Source organism: Trachypithecus francoisi, unplaced genomic scaffold (genome assembly GCF_009764315.1).
Source record: "Trachypithecus francoisi isolate TF-2019V2 unplaced genomic scaffold, Tfra_2.0 Lachesis_group5, whole genome shotgun sequence".
Classification (NCBI taxonomy): Eukaryota; Metazoa; Chordata; class Mammalia; order Primates; family Cercopithecidae; genus Trachypithecus; species Trachypithecus francoisi.
This window is the reverse complement of record NW_022681470.1, coordinates 62,762,871-62,789,022: the sequence shown is the minus strand read 5'-3', so window position 1 is coordinate 62,789,022 and position 26,152 is coordinate 62,762,871. Positions and strand designations below refer to the sequence as shown.

At 45.1% G+C, this 26,152-nt stretch overlaps 1 protein-coding gene across 3 annotated transcripts; it reads left to right on the top strand.

The window, feature by feature from the left end:
- The first annotated feature begins 3,910 nt into the window (after positions 1-3,910).
- PM20D1 (peptidase M20 domain containing 1) lies at positions 3,911-26,102 on the top strand. 3 transcript variants are annotated; one of them, XM_033199939.1, is made up of 13 exons: positions 3,911-4,188; positions 6,138-6,224; positions 8,575-8,807; positions 9,230-9,316; positions 9,910-10,040; positions 10,341-10,460; positions 11,372-11,447; positions 11,961-12,022; positions 12,286-12,364; positions 13,855-13,926; positions 21,499-21,667; positions 23,753-23,852; positions 25,383-26,102. In XM_033199939.1, exons 1-13 carry the CDS (start codon positions 4,020-4,022, stop codon positions 25,504-25,506), a joined length of 1,509 nt encoding a protein of 502 aa, XP_033055830.1. In that variant the 5' UTR covers positions 3,911-4,019; the 3' UTR covers positions 25,507-26,102. The 3 variants fall into 3 exon arrangements, with proteins under 3 accessions (XP_033055830.1, XP_033055831.1, XP_033055832.1); XM_033199940.1 differs by lacking the exon at positions 25,383-26,102 and adding an exon at positions 24,160-24,280; XM_033199941.1 differs by lacking the exon at positions 6,138-6,224 and having other exon boundaries at positions 25,383-25,576.
- The last annotated feature ends 50 nt before the right edge of the window (positions 26,103-26,152 follow it).

The window sequence follows — 26,152 nt, the reverse complement described above, 5'->3', positions numbered from 1 at the left end:
CAATGGCTGGATGAACTCTCAATCTTTGCCCTACATATGGTGGCTTAGTTTTTCCAAGAGCAAATCTACAGTCTCTACTCTGTCCATGGGAATTAGATTGTCCTCTGATCAGTCACAAAATAAACTCGTTATCACTTTGTAAAAGAACTGTGTCTCCATTGCTATTTCTACCACCCACCCTTTGCCCCTGATTTGCAGCTGACCTTTATAAATGTATTTTCCAAACTCAACCAGGGTTGTGGTATTGGACTTCTCAGAGCCAAAAGACACTGTTGGAATCTGGATGGCAACTGTCAGAGTCAAATAGTGAGAGATGAAAGATTAAAAATGAATTGACCATTTTTTTTAACAGTCCTCTGTGCATAAAAAACTCTTTTGCATTTATTATCATATCGCAGAGGGCAAAACACTAATGTGAGGTAGGCGCTATTGTTTCCCCTAATTCGAAGATGAGGGAAAAGCTTGAGTCCAGGAGTTCAAGAGCAGCCTGGGCAAAATAATGAGACCCTATCTCTAAAAAATTAATAATAATTTTAAAAGATAATAAATACAAAAAAAAGTCTCTTTTTAAAAAATTTTAAAGTTTGGTAGAGATTAAGCTACTTTTTACTAAAAATTCATATATATATATATGACCTTGGACTAGATTTATTAAGATTTATTGAGCAAGAAAACATCACTAATTATAAAAGAATGTAATAATAAATTCAACTATATTATTAAGACTTCAACTCATCAAAAGGCCGTTAAAAAAGTAAAAACACAAGACACAAATGAAGAGAAATATTTGTAATTTAAATATAACTCACAAAATTTTAGTCTTCACAATATATAGAAACCCTTAAAATTCAGGAAGAAGACAACTCAAAACAAAAATGGGCAATGGATATGAACAGTCACTCTACTAGAGAAACATGAATGGCAAATAAGCATATTTAAAGATGTTTAGGCCTGGCATGGTGGGTCAGCCTGTCATGGAAGCACTTTGGGAGACCAAGGCAGGAGGATCACTTGAGGCCAGGAATTCAAGACCAATCTGGGCAACATAGAGAGACACTGTCTCTATAAAAAAAACTTCTAAAAATTAGCTGAAGGCGTTGGTGTGCACCTGCAGTCTTAGCTACTCTGAAGGCTGAGGCAAGAGGATTCTTTGAGTTCAGGAGTTGGAGGCTGCAGTGAACTACCCTTGGGCCACTGAACTCCAGCCTGGGTGACAGAGCAAAAGCCTATCATAAATAAATAAATAAATAAAAAATAAATAAATAAAGCTTAAACTCCTCAACAAACTAGGGAGTAGAAAGTAATACCACAAGGAGATATTTTCCAGCCACTAAATGGGCAAAATGAAGATATTGGAAATGCTAATGCCAAGAGCTAGTGAGAAAGTGAAGCAACAGGAACTTATGTACTATGCACTACCTTGCTGATTAGTATAAATTGTTCCGATCACTTTGGAAAGTAATTCAGCCCTCTCTTGTAAAATAGAACATACAGTACAACACAGCATTTTCACTCCTAGATATATATTCAAGAGAATCTCTTTTACCTGTGGCCCAGGAGACATGTACAATAATGTGAATAGATTGTAGCAAGATATAACAGCATGCATAAATCCCACAAACAGTGTTGGGTAAAAAGAGCAAATTGCAGAAGATCATACACAACATGATGTCATTTTTATAAAATATGTACACACACACTATACATATATGTATATCATACATATGTTGTAGAACTATTTAACACACACAACACAGTCATACAATCACCTTTGGCAGGGAGTTGGAAAATAAAGGCAGTAGAACATATGCACCTTCAATGCTATTGATAATTTAGCATGATTGGCTAGATATGGGAATAGTGTGGGAATTAGACAGATTGCAAGAATTGGAGCAGTGACAGGAGAAAAAATGCAGTTTGGCCAGTTAGGTCTAAACTCCAAATCACAGGTGTTTCTGTTATTATTTACTTTACATACACATTTTACATACTCTTAATTATCAAATATTATGTGATAATTTAAAGAATATTTAAGGACCAGGAAGTGTTTATGACATAATGCTAAAGGAAAAAAGCAGAACATAGAAATTTGGATGTGGTATATGCATCTGTTTCATTTTAAAACAGGAACACACTTCATTTGTGGGTATCTGTGTGCAGAGAAAAAAGATTGGATAACATCAAAATATTATGAGCGAATGTCTCTGGATATTGGGATAGCAAGTGATTTTTTTCTTTATACTTTTCTTAATGTTTCAAATATTTCACAAGGGCATAAATATACATGAATTTTACAATCATAAAAATTGTGCTGGGTGTGGTGGCTCATTCCTGTAAACCTAGCACTTTGGGAGGCTTAAATGGAAGGGTTGCTTGAATACAGGAGTTCAAGAGCAGCCTGGGCAAAATAGTGAAACCCTATCTCTACAAAAATAATAATAATTTTTAAAAATAATAAATACATAAATAAAAAGTCTCTTTTAAAAAAATTTTAAAGTCTGGTAGAGATTAAGCTACTTTTTACTAAAAATTCTGTTAATGTTCATGTTTAAATTTCAACTCTATTTTTAACATTCTAAATCTTAAACTAGGTGGTGAATCCAGAAATGTTAATTATGTTATTCTTTATATCTTTATAATATGTGAAGTATTTAATGATACTATTTTAAAGTTGCTATTAAAAAGTAACTAGGCAGGGCGAGGTGGCTGACGCCTGTAATCCCAGCACTTTGGGAGGTCCAGGTGGGCAGATCACCTGAGGTCGGGAATCCCAGACCAGCCTGACCAACATGGAGAAACCCCATCTCTACTAAAAATACAAAATTAGCCAGGCGTGGTGGTGCATGCCTGTAATCTCAGCTACTCGGGAGGCTGAGGCCAGAGAATTGCTTGAAACTGGGAGGCGGAGGTTGAGGTGAGCCGACATCGCCCCATTACACTCCAGCCTGGGCAACAGTAGAGAAAACTCCGTCTCAAAAAAAAAAAGAAAAGAAAAGAAAAAAGAAAAGTAACTACATGGCTGAAGTTTTTTTTGTTTTAAGCAAATCTTAAATGAAATGCAAACGCCAGGAGTGTGAATTTGTAGCTTCGGTCACAGGTAGCAATACGATCTTACTGGCTATATAGCACTTACTGAATTTTTCTTGAGAATTCTAAAATTTGAGAGTGGTGCCAGATAAAATTGCATCAAGAAATCTGGAAGGAACAGTTTCTTCTGGCTTCAAGAAATCTAATTTTATATTTCTGTGACATAAGACAGGTCTTCTTTTTTCCAGAAGGATCCTCCATTCCGAATAACCATAAAATTTCACTTGGTTGAATACATCAAAATTATTTATACATCAAAATTCTCTTAAATATTTTATAGTAATCTTTCTAAAAAATCCTTCAGTCTTACTGTACCTGTTTAGAGTTGCAAAAATGTCATGTTAACATTAATATTAAAAGCACTTTCAATAAAATTTCTAAAGAGGAGCCAACCCTCTGAGCTGGTATTTCAAAGCAGTATCCACAAACAGAGCAATTTGTTCCTATATGAGATGAAATCAAGCTGGGAACCTAGAGAGCTCCCCTCCAGAATCTAGGGAATGGTGGTCAGGTCCTAAGCTTCAGAAAAAGGGAGCGGCAAAGTATGGTCTGATAAGCTTCGTGCATTTTATTTTGCTTTTCCTTCTTTATTTGATTTGTTGTCATACAGGAAGGAATTTATGGGTGAGAGATCAAGTGCGGACCAGACCTGACTCTAGCCTGGAGCCCGACCTCACCTGTGCTCTACTGTATCTGCTGGCCTCAGCAAGAAAAACCACAACCCCCGAAAGGCCTTAAGGGTCCTGGGCGGGGTCATTCTGTCGATTGGGTGTTCCGCAGTCCTAGCGAATCGATGACTGGTCAGATCTGGAGATGGGGTGTGGCTAAGGCTGTTTGCGGGAATAAGAGCAGAGCCAGGGCCAAGAAACGCTAGTCCGGGGGTTTAGGTCAGAACTCCTCCGGCAGCCTGACAGCAGGAGCTCGAGAGAAGCATGGCTCAGCGGTGCGTTTGCTTGCTGGCCCTGGCGGCTATGCTGCTCCTAGTTTTCGCCACCGTCTCCAGATCGATGGGCCTGAGGAGCGACGAGCATCAGAGGGCGTCGCGAATCCCTTCTGAGTTCAGCAAAGAGGAGCGCGTCGCGATGAAAGAGGCGCTGAAAGGTGAACCCTGCTCCCCTTCACCCATCTATACGCAGATGTCGGTCCCTCCCTCCCCAGGTCAACCCGTGACTCCCCGCTTCCGCCGCAAAGCATCCGCTACTACAGCCGGAGCCCTGACACGCACCCCAGCCCGGCCCCAGCACCCTTCCCAATCAATACATCGTGCCCCGGCCTGGGGACGCCACACTTCCCCCATCCCTGCCTCCTAGAACTCTGGTGTGCCCTGCCTAACCTGGAAACTCCAACTTCACCCCTCTTGGCGTGACCACCATCCACTCTTTCCCCTGCTTGCCTCGAGTATTACACGAACTTTCATTTGTACATCACTTTTAACCTTTGAAAGTTTGCATGCCTGATAAATTACTGCGGTGTCGTAAAATAAGACAAATGATACTAGTCTTATCTACAAAGGAGAGAAATTGAGGCTTAGGTCAGCTAAATGATCTTCCCTAAGGCCCCACAGCAAAGAGTGGGCAGTGGGTCTCAGCATCTAGTGCCTATGGGACTCGCTGGGATCAGATGGCTCTAAAGAAAGGGAGTGGAGTGTTCCTGGGGTGTGGGATGTTCCTAATTCTCAGTCCTAATTGAAGAATATGTCTCCCCTAGATCTCTAATCCAGACCAAAAACTCATTCCCGTTCTGAATCTGCATTTTCCAGGAAACAGGAAACTCTGTTCAGAGTGCTAGATCCTATGGGATGAAATCCTTCTTTACCATTCAGCTTAGCTCCAGTCTTTTCCCTTTCATTAAGTAATGGATTAAGAGAGACTGCCTGCATAAACATATAGAAGCAGATGCAGGGACCAAAAGCTAACCCCAATGGTTGGACATAGATTGTTCATATGCTAGACTGACAGGCCTGGGAGGCAGAGCAGGGCTTTCCCAAAGCATAAATAGTCCTCTAAAAGGCATTAGACAGCCACTCCCAGTCTGCACAGAAAAGAACAAAAGCTATGTAAGAACCTAGAATAGGGACCTTATAGCAACACAGCTTAGAACTCTGAGCAGGGGACAGAACACCTGAGCTTAGATCCTTGGGTCTGCCCTTGAGTAGGCACTTGAATCTTTCTGAACCTCAGCTTCCCCATCTATCTGGTGGGCTGTGCTATTGTAGGGTTGATCCTTAGCAAAACTGATGAAGTTTGTCTTTCAGAGACCCTTCCTGCCTCAGGTGAATTTGTTCTCACTGTGTTCTTGGAGAGCAGTCTACTTCAATATTCTCATGACTCATGCTTTCCCTCCCAGTGGTGTTTGTCTTTGATCATGGAACTCTTTAAAACTGTAAAGCCTTAAAGACTCAAAGAGAGGAGCCCAGGGAAGGGTCAGGAATTGAGACAACTGAGTAAGGAGGATGAAATTATTTTAGGACTGAGGAGTTTGTTTGGGGGCTTCTAAATCCACCTCTTCCCGGGCATTATATGCCCAAAAAGCTGGTCTTGGTTGACAGACTAGTGAGACTCCACATTAGGAATAAGCCTTTACACACAAAAACAAAAACACACAAGCCTCATTGATATAGGGACCCAGGACAGTGGGTGCCTTGAGAACGATGAAGCTTGGATTCATCAAAGGAAGCGGTGATTTCAGAGGTAGTGAGGCCTTAGAAAGCAATTTATAGTAGCTTCCCTTCAAGACCATGGTCCAAAAATCCACGTCCCCCCAATCTTAGACTGTATTTGCCTTTAAGAACCATATCAGCCTAACAAACCCAGAAGACATGGGTTTAAATCTCTAGTCTGCCTGTTGCTCATACAGCTCACCTAACCTCTCCAAGCTTTTTCCCTCATCTTCAAATTAAGGGAAACAATAGCGCCTACCTCACATTAGTGTTTTGCCCTCTGCAATATGATAATGAAGGCAAAAGAACTTTTTGTGCACAGAGGATTGTAGGAAAAAACAATGATTAATTCATTTTTAATCTTTCATCTCTCACTATTTGACTCTGACAGGTGCCATCCAGATTCCAACAGTGACTTTTAGCTATGAGAAGGCCAATACCACAGCCCTGGTTGAGTTTGGAAAATACATTTATAAAGGTCAGCTGCAAATCGGGGGCAAGGGGTGGGTGGTAGAAATAGCAATGGAGACATAGTTCTTTTACAAAGTGATGACGAGTTTATTTTGTGACTGATCAGAGGACAATCTAATTCCCATGGACAGAGTAGAGACTGTAGATTTGCTCTTGGAAAAACTAAGCCACCATATGTAGGGCAAAGATTGAGAGTTCATCCAGCCATTGCATGAGAGTAGAAACTCTCTCAAACTTTGCCCTACGTATGTGTCATTCAATAAATGCTAAATCATCAAAAGGTAGAACTAGGGTTTCCCTCTACTTGTGCAACTGCCCAGAACTATGTTCCATGCTCCTCCTACCCCTACCTCCTTACACACCCCCACACACCTGTACACATACACTCCATGTACTCAGACCTACTCCAGATTCATTACTAACACATTTCTAGGCTTCTAGGCAGTCAACAACTTTGAGCTATAACATCAGTCCTTTTCCCTCATCCCCACCACCCATTGAGTACAGAACTGAGGAAGGGTGGGTCAGAGGTAAAAAGGATTCTTGGAACTCCTCCCTCTCCTTGTGAAAATCTCATGGAAAGTAGTGAGATTACCTTCCTAAATCTAATTAAAAACAACCCCTCCGAAGTTGTTGGAGGTGGGAGAAGCTGGTCTAGGAGCAGCAAGTAGCCCCCTCTCTAACACCCTGAGACAAATGGCTCTGGGATTAGCCATGCATGGTCGCTCACACCTGTAGTCCTAGTTACAGGAGGCTGAGGTGGGAGGATCGCTTGAGTCCAGGAGTTCAAGGCTACAGTGAGCTATGAATGTGCCACTGTGCTCAAGCATAAGTGAGAGTTCAAGACCTTGTCTCTGAAAAAAAAAAAAAAAAAAGAAGAAGAAGAAGGAAAAAACAAAAATGAGTGGCTCAGGGATTAATGCCCAGTAGCCAAGCTGAGGCCAGGCTGGAAAGGCTGGAAGTCTTTACTAAATAGGAGATAAACATAGGAAAATAAAAGTATAGTGACAGTAAACTAGATAAGCTAGGTGACAAGATAAAACCATATTCTTCTTCAGTTTTTGGGTATCCACAGAAGTATATGTGAATTCTTCCAAGAAGCCCAGAGAGAGATAAAATTTATTTCTCCTATGTAGCTAAGGTCGCTTGAATAATTGACCCTAGGAACATCTATACCTGCACACAGAAGTATGACCTTGTGCTAAACAGAATAATCTTTATGTTCACATAACACATACACTAGATGTGTGACTTTTTAAAATGAAAAATGTCTCTGGATTTTTAATATAATATTTAAATATAATTTGGTTAATGGGGCCTACTAATTTAACATAATAATTTAATATAATTTGGTTAATGAGGCCTCCTATGGTCAAAATTTAATGCATCCCTCATCTGCATAGCCCTTTAACACATACTTGTGATAGCATGTTATAGGTCTGACCAAGCCTGAGCTTGAGATATTGACCATCTTAATAGTGAGTCTTTTTTTTTTAAGATGGAGTCTTGCTGTGTCAGCTAGGCTGGAGTACAGTGGTGTGATCTCAGCTCACTGCAACCTCCACCTCCTGGATTCAAGCAGTTCTCCTGCCTCAGCCTACCAAGTTGCTGGGATTATGAGCATGCGCCATCACGCCCGGCTGTTTTTTGTATTTTTACAAAAAAACAGAGACAGAGTTTCACCATGTGGGCCAGGCTGGTTTCAAACTCCTGACCTCTAGTGATCCACCTGCCTCGGCCTCCCAAAGTGCTGGGATTACAGGCATGAGCCACCAGGCCTGGCCGAGTCTCTTTTTTTTTTTTTTTTTTGAGATGGAGTTTTGCTCTTATCACCCATGCTGGAGTGCAACGGCGCAACCTCAGCTCACTGCAAACTCTGCCTCCCAGGTTCAAGTGATTTTCCTGTCTCAGCCTCCTGGGTAGCTGGGATTACAGGCATGAGCAAAACTCTGTCTCTACTAAATCAGCCACACCTGGCTGATTTTTGTATTTTTAGTAGAGACGGAGTTTTGCCATGTTGGCCAGGCCAATCTCAAACTCCTGACCTCAGGTGATCCACCTGCCTCGGCCTCCCAAAGTGCTGGGATTACAGACATGAGCCACCGCGCCTGGCCTTAATGGTGGGTCTTGATTTGCATGTTATTATATAGTAATAGCACATTGAAATATGGGGAAGATGAATTTCAAAGATTGTCCAGGTAGATCAGGAATCAGACTGGCTTTGTCCTAGAAGGCTTCCTAAAGAGGGATGCATGTTTAAAAAAATAAGTAAATAAAGGAACAGGAAGCACAACGTGGTAGGAAAACCTAAGGAAACTGTTAACCCTGGTTCTCTCTCCCTGCCGTTTTGCCTCTAGTCTTTCCTACAGTGCTCAGCACCAGCTTTATCCAGCATGAAGTTGTGGAAGAGTATAGCCACCTGTTCACTATCCAAGGCTCGGACCCCAGCTTGCAGCCCTACCTGCTGATGGCTCACTTTGATGTGGTGCCTGCCCCTGAGGAAGGCTGGGAGGTGCCCCCATTCTCTGGGTTGGAGCGTGATGGTGCCATCTATGGTTGGGGCACACTGGACGACAAGAACTCTGTGATGGTCTGAGATGCAATGTTCCCTCTGCCTTGGGGCCCTAAGGATCAATTCAGGATGGGGGTGCTTGACTGACCCTGGGAGGTGGATGATAAAAAGAACCTTGGCTCCAGGAGACCTGAGTTCCAGCCATCAGTTTGTCACTTCCCTTCTCTGGGCCTTGATTTCTCAGCTGTAAATGGGATTAAATGGTCCCCAGGGACCCTTTCAGTCCTGTCATTGATATGTTTATGCTCTTCTCCAGGTGGTAAAGGTTATGTTTCTCCACATCAGGTCCCCTGTACTATTTGAATCTGTTCTCTTTCAAGAGAATCTATCAGATCCTTATCCCACCATCCCTGATAACAGGCAACTGAGTGTCTCTGATACCCTGGTACTCCCACCTAAATAACGTCTTTTTCCTCTTCCATTGTGCTTCTGAACCCCAGGCATTACTGCAGGCCTTGGAGCTCCTGCTGATCAGGAAGTACATCCCCCGAAGATCTTTCTTCATTTCTCTGGGCCATGACGAGGAGGTAGAACCTCCTCATCTTATACCTATCTCTGTCCTCTGTTGAGGGTAGGGGAGTGGGCGCTTAACCCTAATCCAGTTTGCCCACAGTGGCAAGGTCTCCATGATATGGTAGTTTACCACCTTCTCTGTGTGTCTGTATGCCAGGACTATCTAAGGACCTTGACCAAAATTCAGATTCCTGGGCCCTGTGCCATAGATCTGAATTTTTAACAAACTCCTTCATAATAGCTGAGGCAGGCAGGGGGTCCATCACCTATACCCTGAGAAACATAGGTGTGATGGAAAAAGAACTGAAAAAGGAGAGCGATAACTGCATTTTATTTCCAGTGATGCTACTTAATTAGACCCTGGGCAAGTCACTTCACTCTTTTGGCTCCAGTTTCTTCATTTGTGAAATAAGGGAGGGTGGACCTTTCCAGCTCTGACATTCCAGGATTCTGTGAGGCAGAATTCTCTAGGGCCCTGGCTCCCAAGAAGGAGACTAGGTAGAAAGGTTCTGGAGCCCCAAGCTAGGCTGAATGGGTCCCCATTAGCTATGTCTGGAGGTCTGTCTCTGACTGAGAAGGACTATAGCTCTGTGTTCCACGTCTGCAGTCATCAGGGACAGGGGCTCAGAGGGTCTCAGCCCTGCTACAGTCAAGGGGGGTCCAGCTGGCCTTCGTTGTGGATGAGGGGGGCTTCATCTTGGATGATGTAATTCCTGACTTCAAGAAGCCCATCGCCTTGTGAGTAAAGCACCCCACTCCCCACCTTGGAAGGAATTCTCACCCCATTTGAGATGACCCCAGCCTGGTATCTGTGAGCCATGCTGAGACAACTCTTTGTTGACACCTCTCGCATTAATAGCCCCGATCTTTAACCTCTCCTAGGCTTCCCCTTCCATTCTTCCTCCAGTATAAAATTTTTAAAACTGCATGAAGCTACCTCCTTGCCCACTAGACTATTGCACAGATGGATCTATGGGCCTATGGGAGAATTCAGAGAGGCAAGAAGTCAAGAGGGTAGTTTCCGATCCTCTTCTACAGAATTGGTGTCTCAGAGAAGGGTTCCATGAACCTCTTGCTGCAAGTAAACATGTCTTCAGGCCACTCTTCAGCTCCTCCAAAGGAGACAAGCATTGGCATCCTCGCAGCTGCTGTCAGCCGGTAAGCAACTCCTGGCTCTGCTCCCATGCCAGACTTGAGATGGAAGACCTAGCACTTTCCCACTTTAAATTTGAGGAGGCTCAGCTTCCTGCCCTAAAGTTGGGCTGGGAACCTATGCTTTAAAAAATCGACACTAGAGGAAGAACAGAAGGGGAAACCCAGGACAGACTAAAGATCCAGGCGATTAATACAAGAGGTGTAAACAAAGAGTTATTTCAGCATGGCTCACAGATACCAGACTGGGGTCATCTCAAATGGAGTGAGAATTCCTTCCAAGGTGGGGGTTGAGGGAGCCACAGGAGAGACAGAGCCACCAGTATCCTGCAAGGGCTGGAGTCAGAAGAGGATCTATCAGTATATACATATGGAAAGCAAGAACCTACAGGCAGAAGCTAGGTCAGACAGCTAGAGTAGTCCAGAGTCCAGACATTTAGAATCACATATTGGCAATGACTGGTAGAGCTGTCGAAATTCTCCACCTGTCCTGGCAGGAGGACAAAAATAAGAGCCGCTGGCTATGAATGAGGACAGCAGAATCTGTAACAGCAGAACTTACCCCTGGCTGGGTTTTCTTAGCAAAGTGGGAAGGAGTGCTATATTCATTCAGACTGCCAGGAGACTGACAATTCTGCTGTAGTATGGGATGGACTATGAGAGTGGACACACAAGATTCTAGAGAACAGCAGAGGGAGGAAAGAAGGACCCTAATGCCGACTTGGTAGACAGGGAAAGCTTCTGCAGGTGTTTTGAGATCTTCAGAATGTTGAGTTGGTGGAGGTGGGAGGGAGGTGAATGGGAGACCTCTTGGCCAGGAGTGTTGAAACTTCCTCCTATTTCCCTTCTTCTCCTCTTCAAGCCACTGATCTTTGGCTGGGGTTCGCTAAGTCTTGAGGACTCTGTTTCTCTTCCAGACTGGAGCAGACACAAATGCCTATCATATTTGGAAGCGGGACAATGGTGACGGTATTGCGGCAAATGGCAGATGAGGTATAGGAAGAAGAATCACATACTACTGGTCAGCTAGGAAAAAGAAAAAAGGTGACAGAAAAGTAACCTTCAGAGTAAGAAAAGGACCCTAGTGCTGCCCAGTGCTCTGGCTATTCTCATCTGTTCCCAGCCAGTGGCTGAGCCAAAACAGAGGGACCTGACTTGTTCTCTATGGCTGTTAGTGTGTTTCTGAGACCCTAAAACCTAATATACCTTTGGAAACTGGTTCTCACTTATCCTTGAGGCTGCTGAGCAATTGTTCTAACCAATCAGATAAGCCCAGCCAGACAGTAATTGCCTCCCCATTCCTGACCCTCTAGCAGGGATTGAGCTAACTGAATTTAGCAGCACTCCTGACTGCTAAGGGCTCCTGAGGCAGTTCTAAAGTAGAGAGAGATCCAGGTCTCAGAGACCCAGGCTAAAGTAGAGGTGACCCTGTGGTGCTGAAATCCCTGAAATCCTGCTGACCCCTGAAACCCCCTCTGAAATCCTGCTGACCTTGTTCTTTCCCAGTTTCCCTTCCCTGTCGATAAAATCCTGAGCAACCCACGGCTATTTGAACCCCTTATAACCAGGTAAAGTATTATCTTTCCTTCTTTCATATCCCTCACCTCAAACCTACCCACCCCCAGGCTCCTCTCCTTGGCTTAACTGGGCCTGACTAATCGTCCCTCAGCCACCAGACATTGCATCTCTAAGTATGTATATTTAAGACATCTCTAAGATGTCTCTCTCAGTCTTAAAGATCTCCAAGGTTCAGGAAAGTGGGTAATGTTTCTGCCCTTTCCTTCACCCCATTGGTTCTTTCTAACATCTGACCTTGGTCCTTTTGTTTTAGGTTTATGGAGAGAAATCCCTTAACCAATGCAATAATCAGGACCACCAAGGCACTCACCATATTCGAAGCAGGGATCAAGGTAACATCTCTGGTTCCTCCCCATACAGCTTTTCCCTACCACCCTCCACTCCTCCCTTCCTTGGCTCTATCTACTGGCTCTTCCTTCCTTCTCTGTGTGTCAGCTGGATCCAAGCCTAGCCATGCAAAGACACGGGCCTTTCTGAAATCTTGAAGGGAGTTAGACCATTCTTATAACTGCTGGTACCACCAGCACAACTTCAGGGGGCACCATTCACCTAGAGTACAATGTGACCTTGAAGCACTCTAGTAATCAGGTATATAAGTGAATGATGCCTCTGAATTAATTCCTGGCATAACTGACTGAAGTGTCCAGTGTGTCAGCTGTAGTGTTCATCAGAATAATAGCACTGTGTCCTGACATTTGAGTGGTGTTTTCATCCCCCCAGGATACTTTGTTGCTCCATCTGACCCTTCTAAGAGCCCTATGAGTATTACCCCAATGACCAGTTGAGAAAACAGATGCACAAAGAAGTTGCAACAGCTAATTTTCAACAGCCCAGTTCTGTCCCTAACAACTTAGTGCTTTTTTGCACCATACGAGTTCAAAGAAACATAAGCACTTGGGGAATCTCCCGGCCTCCAAGGAACAATTCCTCGCTAGCCTAATTCTTTTCTCCAGTTAGTCCTGGATTCCTCCTGGTCAGGCAAAAAAGTCAGATTTTACAACAGGACCTGGGAAACCACCAATCCCTGCTAGAGGATCAGGAATGGGGAGGCAATTACTGCCTGACTGCCTTATCTGATTGGTTAGAACAATCGCTCAGGAGCCTCAAGAATAAGTGGGAACCAGCTCCCAAAGGGTATATTAGGTCTTAGGGTCTCAGAAACACACTAACAGCCCGAGAGAACAAGCCAGATCCCTCTGTCTTGGCTCAGCCACTGGCTGGGAATAGGTGAGAATAGGCAGAGCACTGGGCAGCACTAAGGTTCTTTTCTTACTCTGAAGGTTACTTTTCTGTCACTCTTTTGTTCCTGCCTGACCAGGAATATGTGAGGAGTATGTGTTCTTCTCATCCCCCTCAAGCATCACACCTGATGTGAGCCCCGTGCTATGCCATGATGGGGGCCAACAGAGGCTCTGGCTGCCCCGTTGTGAGTAAGCACTAATGTTAACAGCTGCAGAAATGTCCTAGGTGTGCTGGGAAAGAAAGTGCATGCAGAAGGCTTCTAATGGCACAGCATGGGGCCAAGACAGAGATATCTGGGTGATCAGAGAAAGCAGCCTTGCTCTGAACATGTCTGTGACCCCCTCCAGCCCCAAGAAGCACGAAGGTCTGGCTTAAAGCAGAGATACCCCTTCAGCTCTGAATATAACCACATGTCACTTAGCTCAGAGAAGACAAGAGGCAGACTAGAAAAGCTAAGCCTTGGGTCCTTAAGTCAAATCAGCCAGCTCTGTCTGAGCTGAGGAAATTAGCATTTCCTGGGCAGGCAGATGTAGAAGATTTGAGGTTGACTCAGGCCAGGGTTTTGTGCTTCTCTCTCTAGGTGAATGTCATCCCCTCAGTGGCCAAGGCCACAGTCAACTTCCGGATTCACTCTGGACAGACAGTCCAAGAGGTATGTACCACATGTTCCAGACAGTTCATGCAGCATCAGGGAGATGTGGCCCTCAGGGCCCGGGTTTAACTACAGTCCTAGGGCTGGTCCAGTGTCCCATTTATTCAGCCAACATTTTTCAAAGACAACCTATGCACCAGTTACTTCGCTAGGATTGGAGATCCTGAGTTTGGATACACATGGGGTCTGGAGTGGAAGATAAGTATGAATAAATGATAACAATACCTGTAGTAACAAACATTATATATATGTAGTAGGTTTGCTATGTATTTTTTTTTTTTGAGTCGGACTCTCGCTCTGTGGCCCAGGCTGGAGTGCAGTGGCATGATCTTGGCTCACTGCAACCTCTGCCTCCCAGGTTCAAGCGATTCTCCTGTCTCAGACTCCTGAGTGGCTGGGACTACAGGCACATGTGCCCGGCTAATTTTTTGTATTTTTAGTAGAGACAGGGTTTCACCGTGTTAGCCAGAGTGGTCTTGGTCTTGTGATCCACTCACCTTGGCCTTCCAAAGTGTTGGGATTACAGGTGTGAGCCACCACGCCCAGCCATATTTGGCACCTTTCTAAGGTATACCCGTACGTTTTAATCCTCACAACCACCCACCCTAAATCTGCATTTAACTGGTGAAAATTGAGGTACAGAGTACCACAGCAATCAAATAGCATACCCAAGATTATACATCTAGCTGTCTAGTTCCAGAGTTTGTGCTTTTAGCCACAACCCTAAACTATGATTATAAAAATTAGAGGTGAACAAATTGCCATAGGACCACTGCAAAGAAAGAAATTCATGCTACTTCTTAGGGTCAAAAAAGTCTTTTCTGACTACTAAAATTTTGAACCAAGCCTTAGAGGACAAACAACTTGGCTAGAAGTAAGATATTCATTGTGGCTTAAGGAATAGGATAAATTGGGGACAAGTAATAGGAGATGAAAACTGATAGGAAATGAAGTTGTAGTTTAGAGATCTGGGCCTTGTATGCTATGCTGAGGAGTTTGGGGCCTAATCTGTGAAATCTGTGACAGGAGAGAACTTTTAGAGGTCTTCAATCAAATACTCAGATTTGCTTTTAGATTTTAGGTCATGCTAGCAGCATTGAAGAGGGAGTGCTGGAGGAGAAGGAGACAGGGAGCTATTGCAGCATCTTAGGTAGTGTATGTGAAGGTCTGGACTGAGGCCATGGTCATGGGGTGGAGAAGAGGGCACCCACCAGAGGTGGGAGAGAGGTGGGTTCAATAGGATGTGGTATGTATATGGGTGTGGAGTGAGAGAAAAGCAGGATGGCTCTAAAGTTTTTAACCTGGGTAGTTGACCAAGTAGTTAATGCCTTTCACTAAGATTGGAAAGTCAGAAATAAAAACAATTTCAAGAATATCATAGTTTGGAAGTTTGAGAAGCTTATAACATATGAAATAGGCAATTATGAATACTTCAGGTCTGGAGAGAGATATGAACTAGAGATATGGCTGGAGTGTCACTAACATCACGGGAACCTCTAGATTGAATAAAAGCCCATGGGAAGAAGGTACAGAGAGCTAGGAGAGAAAAGAGCTGAGGCCAGAGCCTTGCAGTGGTCTGCTACAAACATCAATTTAAAAATGAATGTATAATTGCAAACCACGATGAGTGCTATAATGAAGAGGAACCTGGTGCTTGTTAGAGAATATAACAAGGAACCAGACCCCATCTGGGAATCAGGCAGGACTTCCTAAGGCAGTGATGTTTAAGCTGAAAGCCGAAGGGTGAGTAGAAGTTACACAGAATGTCAGACATCCACAGTAAATGCCAGCTTATTTAAACATCAGACTGAGCAAAAGGAATTCAAAAGGTAAACCTGATGCTTCAAAAAAAAAAAAAAAAGATCCAAAAAGGCAACCACTGACTAGCAGATGAGTTATACATTCTAGAATATACCAGGGTTAGGGGCAGTTCTGTGGCACAGATCATCAAGGGTCGGTGGCACTTGGACTTCTATGGTCCTTTCTCCTAAGTTCTTCCCCAGAGAGGACTTTACTTGTCCTCATGCAAGGAGAGAGGCACACTCCCCATTGTAGAGCGGGGAGCAGGTTGACATCCTGCCCAGTGACACACACCATTGAAGGGGGTCGGGGGAGTGCGGGGGTGTTAAGACCAATGTGAGCCCTGGTTCTCCTGCCTTTTATCAGGTGCCAACCTTTGTCCTCTCCCTGGGGTCTCATGGGGCCAGGAAATCACTGAATTTCCCTCATTGAGCTTCTTTCCACCAGTTTTTTTTCCAGCCTCATTCCAACTCCATGCCCTTTCCAAGGGCTGTTTTCCACCCAGCTGGGGCTTTCATCTCTCCAGGTCCTGGCACTCTTCCCTCCTCTCTATTCCCCTGCCACAGTGACCTTCCTTCCGGTCTCTCTGATGACACCCCTGGAATCCCTAGGTCCATCCTGCCCACGTGTTGGAATGGAAAGCCTCCATATTCAGAAAGCTTGTGGGTGCATTTGTCCTGGTTACTCCTCTCCCTCGGGCCCCATTTCCATGCATCAGGAACACTCCCTGCTGCACTCCCTGTGCACAGAGCCTCGGGCTGCATCCAGCAGGAACACAGGCCGCTCCCAGAGTTCTCTTGCTCCATATTCAGCTTCAGTTGTAGATAGGTCTCCAGCACCTAGCTGTGAGGAACAGAACCTTCAGAAATCCAAGAGGCTGCCTCGTGGAAAGGAAGGTGTATCCTGAATGGGCCTGAAGGAGTAGAGAGGCCAGTGGGAGATGTTTAAGAGAGTCTCCACTTGAGGGAGAGTTTTGGAATGTGCTATCTTGGACTGTAATTGTGCTCTTCATCACTAAAAGGGTGGAATAAGAGTGTTGTAGAGAAGATTCTTTCCTTTCTTCCTTCATTTATTCATTCAAGTGTCTATTGGTAGCTACTGTGGACTAGACATTCTTCTAAGCATTTGGGAGAATGGTGAACAAGACAGACAAGATTCCCATTCTAATGGTGCTTACGTTCTAGTGAAGAGACAGCAGTAAGCAAGGAGATTTTTTTTAAGTGGTAAATGCCACAAAGAAAATAATAGGATGCTGTGTCACAGAGTAATTTTGGGGCAGGGATAGAGCAGTGAGCTCCTTTAAATGCAGTGGTCAGTGAAGCCCTCTCTGAGGAGGAGCAAAGACCTGGCAATAGCATCCAGGCAGCAAGAGCACAAAGTGGGGAACAGTACAGATGCCCTCTAATTTCGACAAGTAAGATTCTGCTGAGTGTTTATGATGAGTTTAGTACTATATTACTAGAGTATATTGAGACAGAGTCTCGCTCTGTCACCCAGGCTGGAGTGCAATGGCGTGATCTCGGCTCACCGCAACCTCTGCCTCCTGGGTTCAGGTGATTCTCTTGCCTCAGTCTCCTGAGTAGTGGGATTACAGGTGCTCACCATGGAGCAAGAGAACTCTGGGGGCGGCCTGTGTTCCTGCTGGATGCAGCCCGAGGCTCTGTGCACAGGGAGTGCAGCAGGGAGTGTTCCTGATGCATGGAAATGGGGCCCGAGGGAGAGGAGTAACCAGGACAAATGCACCCACAAGCTTTCTGAATATGGAGGCTTTCCATTCCAGCACATGGGCAGGATGGACCTAGGGATTCCAGGGGTGTCATCAGAGAGACCGGAAGGAAGGTCACTGTGGCAGGGGAATAGAGAGGAGGGAAGAGTGCCAGGACCTGGAGAGATGAAAGCCCCAGCTGGGTGGAAAACAGCCCTTGGAAAGGGCATGGACTTGGAATGAGGCTGGAGTATATTCATTATCAAAAAAAGGAGAGGCAGGGCCAGGCACAGTGGCTCATACCTGTAATCCCAGTGCTTTGGGAGGCTGAGGCCAGAGGATTGCTTGAGGCCAGGAGTTCAAGACCAGCCTGGACAACACAGCGAGACCCTATCTCTACAAATAAAAATAAATACTAAGCAGGCACACTCCTATACTCCCAGCTACTCACAGGAGGCTGAGGCAGGAGGATCTCTTGATCTCAGAAGTTGGAAGTTACAGTGAGCTATGATCACACCACGGCTTTCCAACCTGGGTGACAGAGCAAGACTCTGTCTCAAAAAAGAAGGAGAGGGGTTAGATATTACAGGACACCGTATCTGAGTTCATTATAAGGAAGGCATTTGTAACTGAAATGCTCAAAAATGGAATGGTTTATAGCATGCAGTGACGAGCTTTCTGCCACTGGAAATATTCCAGCAGATGGGATGACAACCTGTCATGAGTTTTCTAATGAGCAGCCTTACAGCAGGACAGAAGCTGGACTTGCTAACTCTAAAGACCCTTACCTGTTTTTAAGTATCCATTGTCCTTGCCTTCAACAGCTGTACCGTTCACTTACAGGAAAACATCTTTACACATAAAACAGAGAGCAACATAAGGTTGTGGGAATGCACTGTAAGAACTACAGGAGATCTGGGCTGGGTACGGTGGCTCATGCCTGTACTCCCAGCACTTTGGGAGGCTGAGCCGGGCGGATCACAAGGTCAGGAGTTCGAGACCAGCCTGACCAACATGGTGAAACCCCATCTCTACAAAAATACAAAAATTAGCTGGGCATGGTGGTGAGCACCTGTAATCCCACTACTCAGGAGGCTGAGGCAGGAGAATCACCTGAACCGAGGAGGCGGAGGTTGCAGCAAGCCGAGATCACGTCATTGCACTCCAGCCTGGGTGACAGAGCGAGACTCTGTCTCAAAAGAAAAAAAAGAACTACAGGAGATCAGAGAAATGAGAGATTCGTGTGCTCTAAAGTCACCTTTGAGATCTCTCACTATTGACAAGTCTCACCTCCTAGTTCCATTCTTGTACCTCTGATTCTTGCCCAAGGTGGTCCCTCTATTCTAAACAAGCAAATAACAGCTAGCATTTTTTGAGTGTGCAAGGCACTGCCCTAAGCACATTACACATATTAACTCCAGTAACGGTCACCACCACTTATGAGGTAGGTGCTACCATCATCTACATGTTAACAGATAGGCAGGCTGAGGCACAGAGAGGTTAAGAAGCTTGTCCAAGATCACACAACTGTGAGTGAGTGTCCGAAGCACAAAGTTGGTTGTTACATCTCAATTTTTGTGCCTGCCCCTCTCCATGCTCAAACAATCTGTTTCCTCATCTCTGTCGGTTTCATATCCTTCCTTGAAACTTGGGCTAAACATTCATACCACTAAGGAGTCCATCTCAGATGAATGCCTCCTCTCAGGTTCTACTCCACACCACCTCTAACTGTACGTACTTAGGAAGCAGTAAAGCGTTATTCCCATAAAGTCAGACAGATACCCGACCTGACAAAACTGACTGTATAACCCATGGCAAGTTATTTAATGAATCAACACCTATTCTTATTTTTATTGGTTCACATCTTTTAAATTTTATGTATCCAAGATTTATTGCATGCCTTTTATGTGCTTGCTACTGGAAATGTGGAAATGAGATAGACAGTCCCTGCCCTTGAGTCAGACACAGTCCCTGCCTGGCCTAACAGCTAGTGGGAAACCTGAGCTCTTGCAGCCTCTTACTGAAGGGATCCATTCTGCATGCCTTCTTTGATTTCTGGAGGACCCTCTAAGGAATTTGGAGCAGTGGGCATAGTCCCAACCCACCTCATGGAGGCTGACTTCAGAAACTTGCCAATGGGCTGAGAATATGTCAAGACTGCGCGCTAATTCTTGTATTAGAGTATTTGTATTATAAGTGCTGGAGTGAAAATATGCTCTGAGAAGTGAGAATACACTTTGATGACCCCTTTGCCCATCCAATAGCAGGATACTTGTTTTGATTCAAGTGGTGGTTTCTAAGCCAGAAGTGGGAACCTTCACTTCCTCTCCAGACTCAACTCCTAACATTCTTCTGGCATAAAAGAGGTACTCTTGGGACCGGCACGTGGCTCACGCCTGTAATCCTAGCACTTTGGGAGACCAAGGCAGGTGGATCACCTGAGGTCAGGAGTTTCAAGACCAGCCTGGCCAACATGGCAAACCCCATCTCTACTAAAAGTACAAAAATTAGCTGCACATTGTGGTGCATGCCTGTAGTCCCAGCTACTTGGGAGGCTGAGACAGAAGAATTACTTGAATCCAGGAGGTAGAGATTGCAGTGAGCCGAGATGGTGCCACTGCACACCAGCCTGGGCGACACAGCGAGACTCTGTCTCAAAAAAAAAAAACAAAAGAGCTACTCTTGGCCAGGCATGATGGCTCACGCCTGTAATCCCAACAGTTTGGGAGGCCAAGGTGGGCAGATCACTTGAGGTCAGGAGTTCAAGACCAGCCAGACCAACATGGTGAAACCCCAGTGTCTACTAAAAATACAAAAATTAGCCAGACGTGATGATACATGCCTATAATCCCAGCTACTCAGGAGGCTGAGGCAGGAGAATCACTTGAACCTGGGAGGTGGAGGTTGCAGTGAGCCAAGACTGTGCCACTGCACTCTGGCCTGGGTGACAGAGTGAGATTCTGTGTCAAAAAAAAAAAAAAGAGGTACACTTAAGATAATGGCCCGCTTTCAGGTGATCTGCAGCTATGGGACAACCCCCCTTTCTAGAGCAGAGGCAGTTTTAAAGCAACTTACTGAACAAATGGGTTGGGACTAGTGCTGGAGCTTTGAAGAGCAAAGGTCCCTATAAGTCAGTCTCCTGGTCCATTTCCACATGGCTCTATGTGACCTAATCCTCAGGGTCTGGTCTACTTCCTGACTGGGGACAGGAATTTTTCTGGATTTACTCTATTCGTTTCAGACTGAATTTTCTAGGAGTTTCCTCAGGTTCTTTCCCGAGGAAAGGAGGCAAAGAGAAAACTTGAATACCAGTATCACAAATTCTGACTTTTTGTCTGTGTTGAGCTCATCTTCCTGGCTCCAGTGCAGCTGGTTACAAACAGGAAGCAGGAATGCCCAGAGAGGGGAAAGAAAAGTGTGTGACCCTTTTATCACCCGTCTGAGGTTCTCCGAGGCTGAAGCCAGGTCATCACATCTATTCCCCAGCCTCGAGATGATTGACATTCTGCTGTCTCTTCGACACTTTCAACCAGCCTGTGGCTCACCACCCAAGGGGAAAGATACATAACTTCCTGATTTTCCAATTCCCATCCGATTTTCCGTCCAAGGGATGTCTCACCAATGCCCTTCGAAGGAGATTCCATGCTCCTGGCTGAAATGGTGCTTTTTGTAAGGATAGCTATAGGCTTTCAAGAGAGCCCAGGCTTTGCTCTGTAGTGACCCAGTAGTCCTAATTTTCCAGCCAGGCCACCCCCCTGCCACTTCATTTGTTTGGTTGCTCATGTAAATTTGTTCCAATTCAAGATCTGATTCATGACTGTAAGACAAGTCTCCCAAAACATTTAACCTAAATCTATCATGCTGTAGATTGCTTTCCAGGAAGACCCAACTCTTACATCACCTTTAGCCAGTCAGCTGAAATTGAAGTCCCAATGTTTAAAAAAATGAGTCCTGTCTGTAAACCCCCAGGCTCTGCCTTGCTGGAAAGAAATCAGAATATTTAAGCTCATATTGTACATGTATAGAAATCAATAAGAAATCAAACCCCCTTTGTTTCTACCCTGGAGGTCCTAGAACTCACGAAGAACATTGTGGCTGATAACAGAGTCCAGTTCCATGTGATGACTGCCTTTGACCCCCTCCCCATCAGCCCTTATGATGACAAGGCCTTGGGCTACCAGCTGCTCCGCCAGACCATACAGTCCGTCTTCCCGGAAGTCAATATTACTATCCCAGGTAATGACTTCATCAGCTGTGGCTGGAGGGAGGAGGGGGCTGGAACTGTTTCCTATCCAATGTCTACTTCCCCACCCCTACCCCAGATGTTCAGCCTGTAAACAGCTGGCTGCTTCCCCTCCTGATGAGACTAGAACTGTATTTTCCCTTCAGAGTGGAAGTGAAAATGCAAACAGGAAAGGAGCAGAAACAATAAATTAGGTCAGTCAAGCCTGGGTCCTTGCTTAACCTAGGCCAGCCACTCTGGCATAGAGGGGAGAAATGGCTTAGACTACTCCCTCCTCTCTAAGAGTCACAGAAGGGGCCAAGATCTTCCCAGAGTCTGGTTCTGATCCATTCTAGGATAACAGCTCAGCAGCAAAGCTCAGAATCTTTAGCTCAGAAAAGCCTCCCAGCCCATACCATTTGCCTTAACCTAATTTATGCTTCCCAGCCCAGATCAATCCCAGCAGCACCCCTCTGTACCCCTTCTGCAGCCTTCTAGCACACCATCCAAATCTATGCTTTGCAGACAGTGGTTCTCCAATCTAAGAGTGGAAGAGGTCTCCCCGGGGAACTATTAAAATGCAGATTACCTGGACTCACTGCAAAGATTTGGGTTAACCAAATCTGGAAGGGACCCTGGAATTTGCCTTTTTCACAAATACCCACAGGAGATTCTGACACAAGGTGATGACGAACCCTAGTTTGAAAATCTCTGGTCAATGGTTATTGCTCTAATATTAAGACATTGCTCGGCCGGGCGCGGTGGCTCACGCGTGTAATCCCAGCACTTTGGGAGGCTGAGGCGGGTAGATCACAAGGTCAGGAGTTCGAGAACAGCCTGACCAATATGGTGAAACCTCGTCTCTACTAAAAATACAAAAATTAGCTGGGCCTGGTGGTGGGCACCTGTAGTCCCAGCTACTTGGGAGGATAAGGCAGGATAATCGCTTGAACCCAGGAGGCAGAGGTTCCAGTGAGCCGAGATAGCACCACTGCACTCCAGCCTGGGGGACAGAGCAAGACTCTGTCAAAAAAAAAAAAAAAGACTTTGCTCAATAATAATGATATTGCTCAATTATTAATGCTCTAATATTAAGACCCGTGTCTAGTTTTCTTTTCTCTTGGTCTAATCTGAGATTCCTCCAAACATCCAGGAACCCAGCCCTCACAGTCCCAGATTCTCCTCCCTTGGCCCTTAAAGGCTACCTACTCTATTCTCTTCCTTCTGGAGCACTTACTGTAATCTGCCAATGGGGCCAGGCTTTTATAGAGAAAAGACAGGCAGAAATCAACCACAAAGCAAGGAACTGTGAAGGGCCTGGATGTCCATTTGAAACCAAGAGTGGAAAATGGAACAAAACACAAACTACCATCTCAAATCACCCCACACACTTGAATTGATCCTCCAGGGTGTCTTTTCCCAAAGAACACACCTATGGGCACAAGTCCCAGCCCCTGCCAGGTGACCTGCTACCACCTTCAGGAGAGTGGGAAACTGGAAAGAGTGTCCTGGCACTTTCCAGATCTAAGGTTTGACTCTAGGAAGACAGAGTCATCCTTCAGAGAATGAGAATAACAGGAAATTTTGTTCCAATTCAAGAGGGTTATATTTTATAGTAGTAAAGTTCTCCCAGAGGGTATTTATTTTTGACCTAGAGTGATACAGAATAAAGGTCAGGTGATAAAGAAGTGCTATCTAGTTTCTCATTTCTTAAATAGCAAATGGCCATGGCCTTGGGTATGAAATGAAGATATTGGCCTCCCTGGTCATCATGGGGAATAGCAAATGGCCATGGCCTTGGGTATGAAGATATTGGCCTCCCTGGTCATCACAGGGAGAGGACACTTCCAAGGGCATTGGTGAGACATCCCTTGAATGGTCCATCCAAGGGATGTCTCACCAATGCCCTTGGAAGGAGATTCCATGTTCCTGGCTGAAATGGTGCGTTTTGTAAGGATAGCTATAGGCTTTCAAGAGAGCCCAGGCATTGCTCTGTAGCGACCCAGTAATCCTAATTTTCCAGCCAGGCCACACCCCAGCCACTTCGTTGGTTTGGTTGCTCATGTAAAGCCCCTTTCCTGTTGATCTTCCCTCTCTAGGTACTTGTCTCGCCAACACAGACAGCCGATTCTTTACAAACCTCACCACTGGCATCTACAGGTTCAACCCCTACTATCTACAGCCTGAAGACTTAAAAAGGTGAGTGGAACAGGTTTGAGCAGCAGGTGGGAGAAAAGAAACACACTTGACGTGTCTCTTTCCCACCCGGTGCTCCTGACAGTCCACAGATTCGGGGCGGGGGAAGCCGGGATTTGGCAAAATGAAATGGAGACATTGTAGAACCTAACCCATCTACCGTCCTTATTGCCAGAGTCTCATTGTCACCCCCTAGAATGTATGGAATTGGTCCCTCTTTTATAAAGATGGAGATAATTGGGTGACTGGGGAGAAGCCGGTGGAATCAGTACCACTGGGTGCTAATCCCAGCTCTTCCTATCTTTGGGAGAGGGCTTATCCTCTGGACCCCGTTTTCTCCACTTACAAAATGGGGAGACTCCTCAGCATTTTGTGAAATGCAGACCACACATGAGGTCAAAGGTAGGTGCGTGTTTTGATTTCTCAGAAGAAAGCACTATGGAAATCCAAGATGTGAGCACCAATTTTAACTGCTCTGTATGAATTACTATTTTTGTGGGTTCTTCAGCACATTTTTAATCCTGGGGTATGGGAGGACAATTTCCATTTACCTCTCTGCTACTTATCATGTCCAGACCTGATCTCCCCATCTTAAGTCCTCTGTAGACAGAGTGAAAATATTTGAATAGGAGCTTAAGAACAGCTTTCTTTTTTTGTTTTTTAAATGGGAGATGGATGGGGACTCTGTTTCCTTTCATCTTTGAGATTACATATGTAGTTTGGTTGTTGTTTGTTTTGTTTTGCTCTGTTTTGTTTCACTGTGGGGAGGCAGGTTGGTGGATGTAAGGTCTGATAGTAAAGTTCCTAGGTGCCACAGAAAACTGGGTAGGTACCCTGGGCAGTTGCCTTCTCTACCCTCTAGTGGAAGAGTAGGGGACTGGCTTAGAGATAGTCTAGCTGGGTACTCTGTCCTAAGAGAAAGAGAATTGGAAAGATAGTTGTCAGTCAAGTGTGGTGACTCACACCTATAATTCCAATACTTTGGGAGGCTGAGGCAGGAGGATCACTTGAGCCCAGAAGTTTGAGACCAGCCTGGTCAACATAACAAGACTCTATCTCTTCAAAAAAAATTTAAAAAATAAAAAAATTAGCCACACACCTGTGGTCCCAGCTACTCAGGAGCTGAGGTGGGAGGATCACTGGAACCCAGGAGGTTGAAGCTGCAGTGGGCTGTGATTGTACCACTGCACTCTAGCCTGGGCTACAGAGTGAGAACCTGTCTCAAAAAAAAAAAAAGATAATTCTCCTGGAGGACAAATTATTGAGTGGATTTCACAGCAGGAGATTATTTTGGACTCCCCAAGAGTTTATTCCACACTGTTCTTTGTCATGAGCATGGATGGATCCCTGAGAAACAACCAATGTGTCATATGAAATCTCAGATGCCCCCTCCCTTGCCCCTCCCTTTCCTAGCCCTGGAGGGCCAGTAGTTTCCGGGTTGGTGAGGGGAGTAAGGAAAGTGCTCTGTAATAACACTTGTGCTGTGGCACTTGGCCCTCCCCTCCTTCCCTAAATGCACCTTACTTTCCTCAGCTTCCATGGAGTCAACGAGAAAATCTCAGTCCAAGGCTATGAGAACCAAGTGAAATTCATCTTTGAGTTGATTCAGAATGCTGACACAGACCAGGAACCAGTTTCTCACCTGCACAAACTGTGAGGTCAAGGGGCCTGCTGGGTTAGGCATGCCCGACCCCGGGCCAGGACTAACCCAAGGGGGAAAGCCAGTGTTGATGAAACTTTTGATCAAAACCACATTGTAAAACATTGCCCACCTGTCTTGCTCACTCTTAAACTCACCCAAGAACAAGGCCAGGGGTAAGGTAAAGTCAGCAGAAATCTGGCTTCTCCCTTCCTCCTGATATCTGCATCCCTTGATCCACTGGCATTTGCTGCCTTCTTGTCCCTTATCTGTCTTATGCTGGTTATTTCACTGCTTCACCCTCCAGGCTTGGCTTAGCAAATGTAGATTTGAGAAATCTCAACCAGGTGTTACCTGATAGGAGTCTTTAATTTAGGGCACTGTTGCGGGGATGCTTTCTCCAGAGCTTATATATTTCTTCTTGCTAGAACTTTCTTTCCCCTTTTATTCCCCTCTCTTCTTGGACTTGTGAGCTGTATCTTCATCTCTCCTCTCTCCCCTGCATCTCTCCCCTTACTCTCCAATTTATGCTACTTCTGGACCTGGACTTACCCAAACTGTGATACTACCATAATTGTCACCACAATCAGTCAAATAAAGTGATCTGTCCATCACCAGCTGGTTACTGAGGGGTGAAACTGAGGTGGGGGCTTTGGAGAAACCC

What these genes read in the sequence shown, in the direction of transcription:
- PM20D1 (XM_033199939.1), top strand. Translation starts at nt 4,020, where the DNA reads ATGGCTCAGCGGTGCGTTTGCTTGCTGGCCCTGGCGGCTATGCTGCTC. An exon ending in GATGAAAGAGGCGCTGAAAG is followed by an intron (nt 4,189 to 6,137) that starts GTGAACCCTGCT and finishes TGACTCTGACAG; the next exon opens with GTGCCATCCAGATTCCAACA. An exon ending in TGCGGCAAATGGCAGATGAG is followed by an intron (nt 11,448 to 11,960) that starts GTATAGGAAGAA and finishes GTTCTTTCCCAG; the next exon opens with TTTCCCTTCCCTGTCGATAA.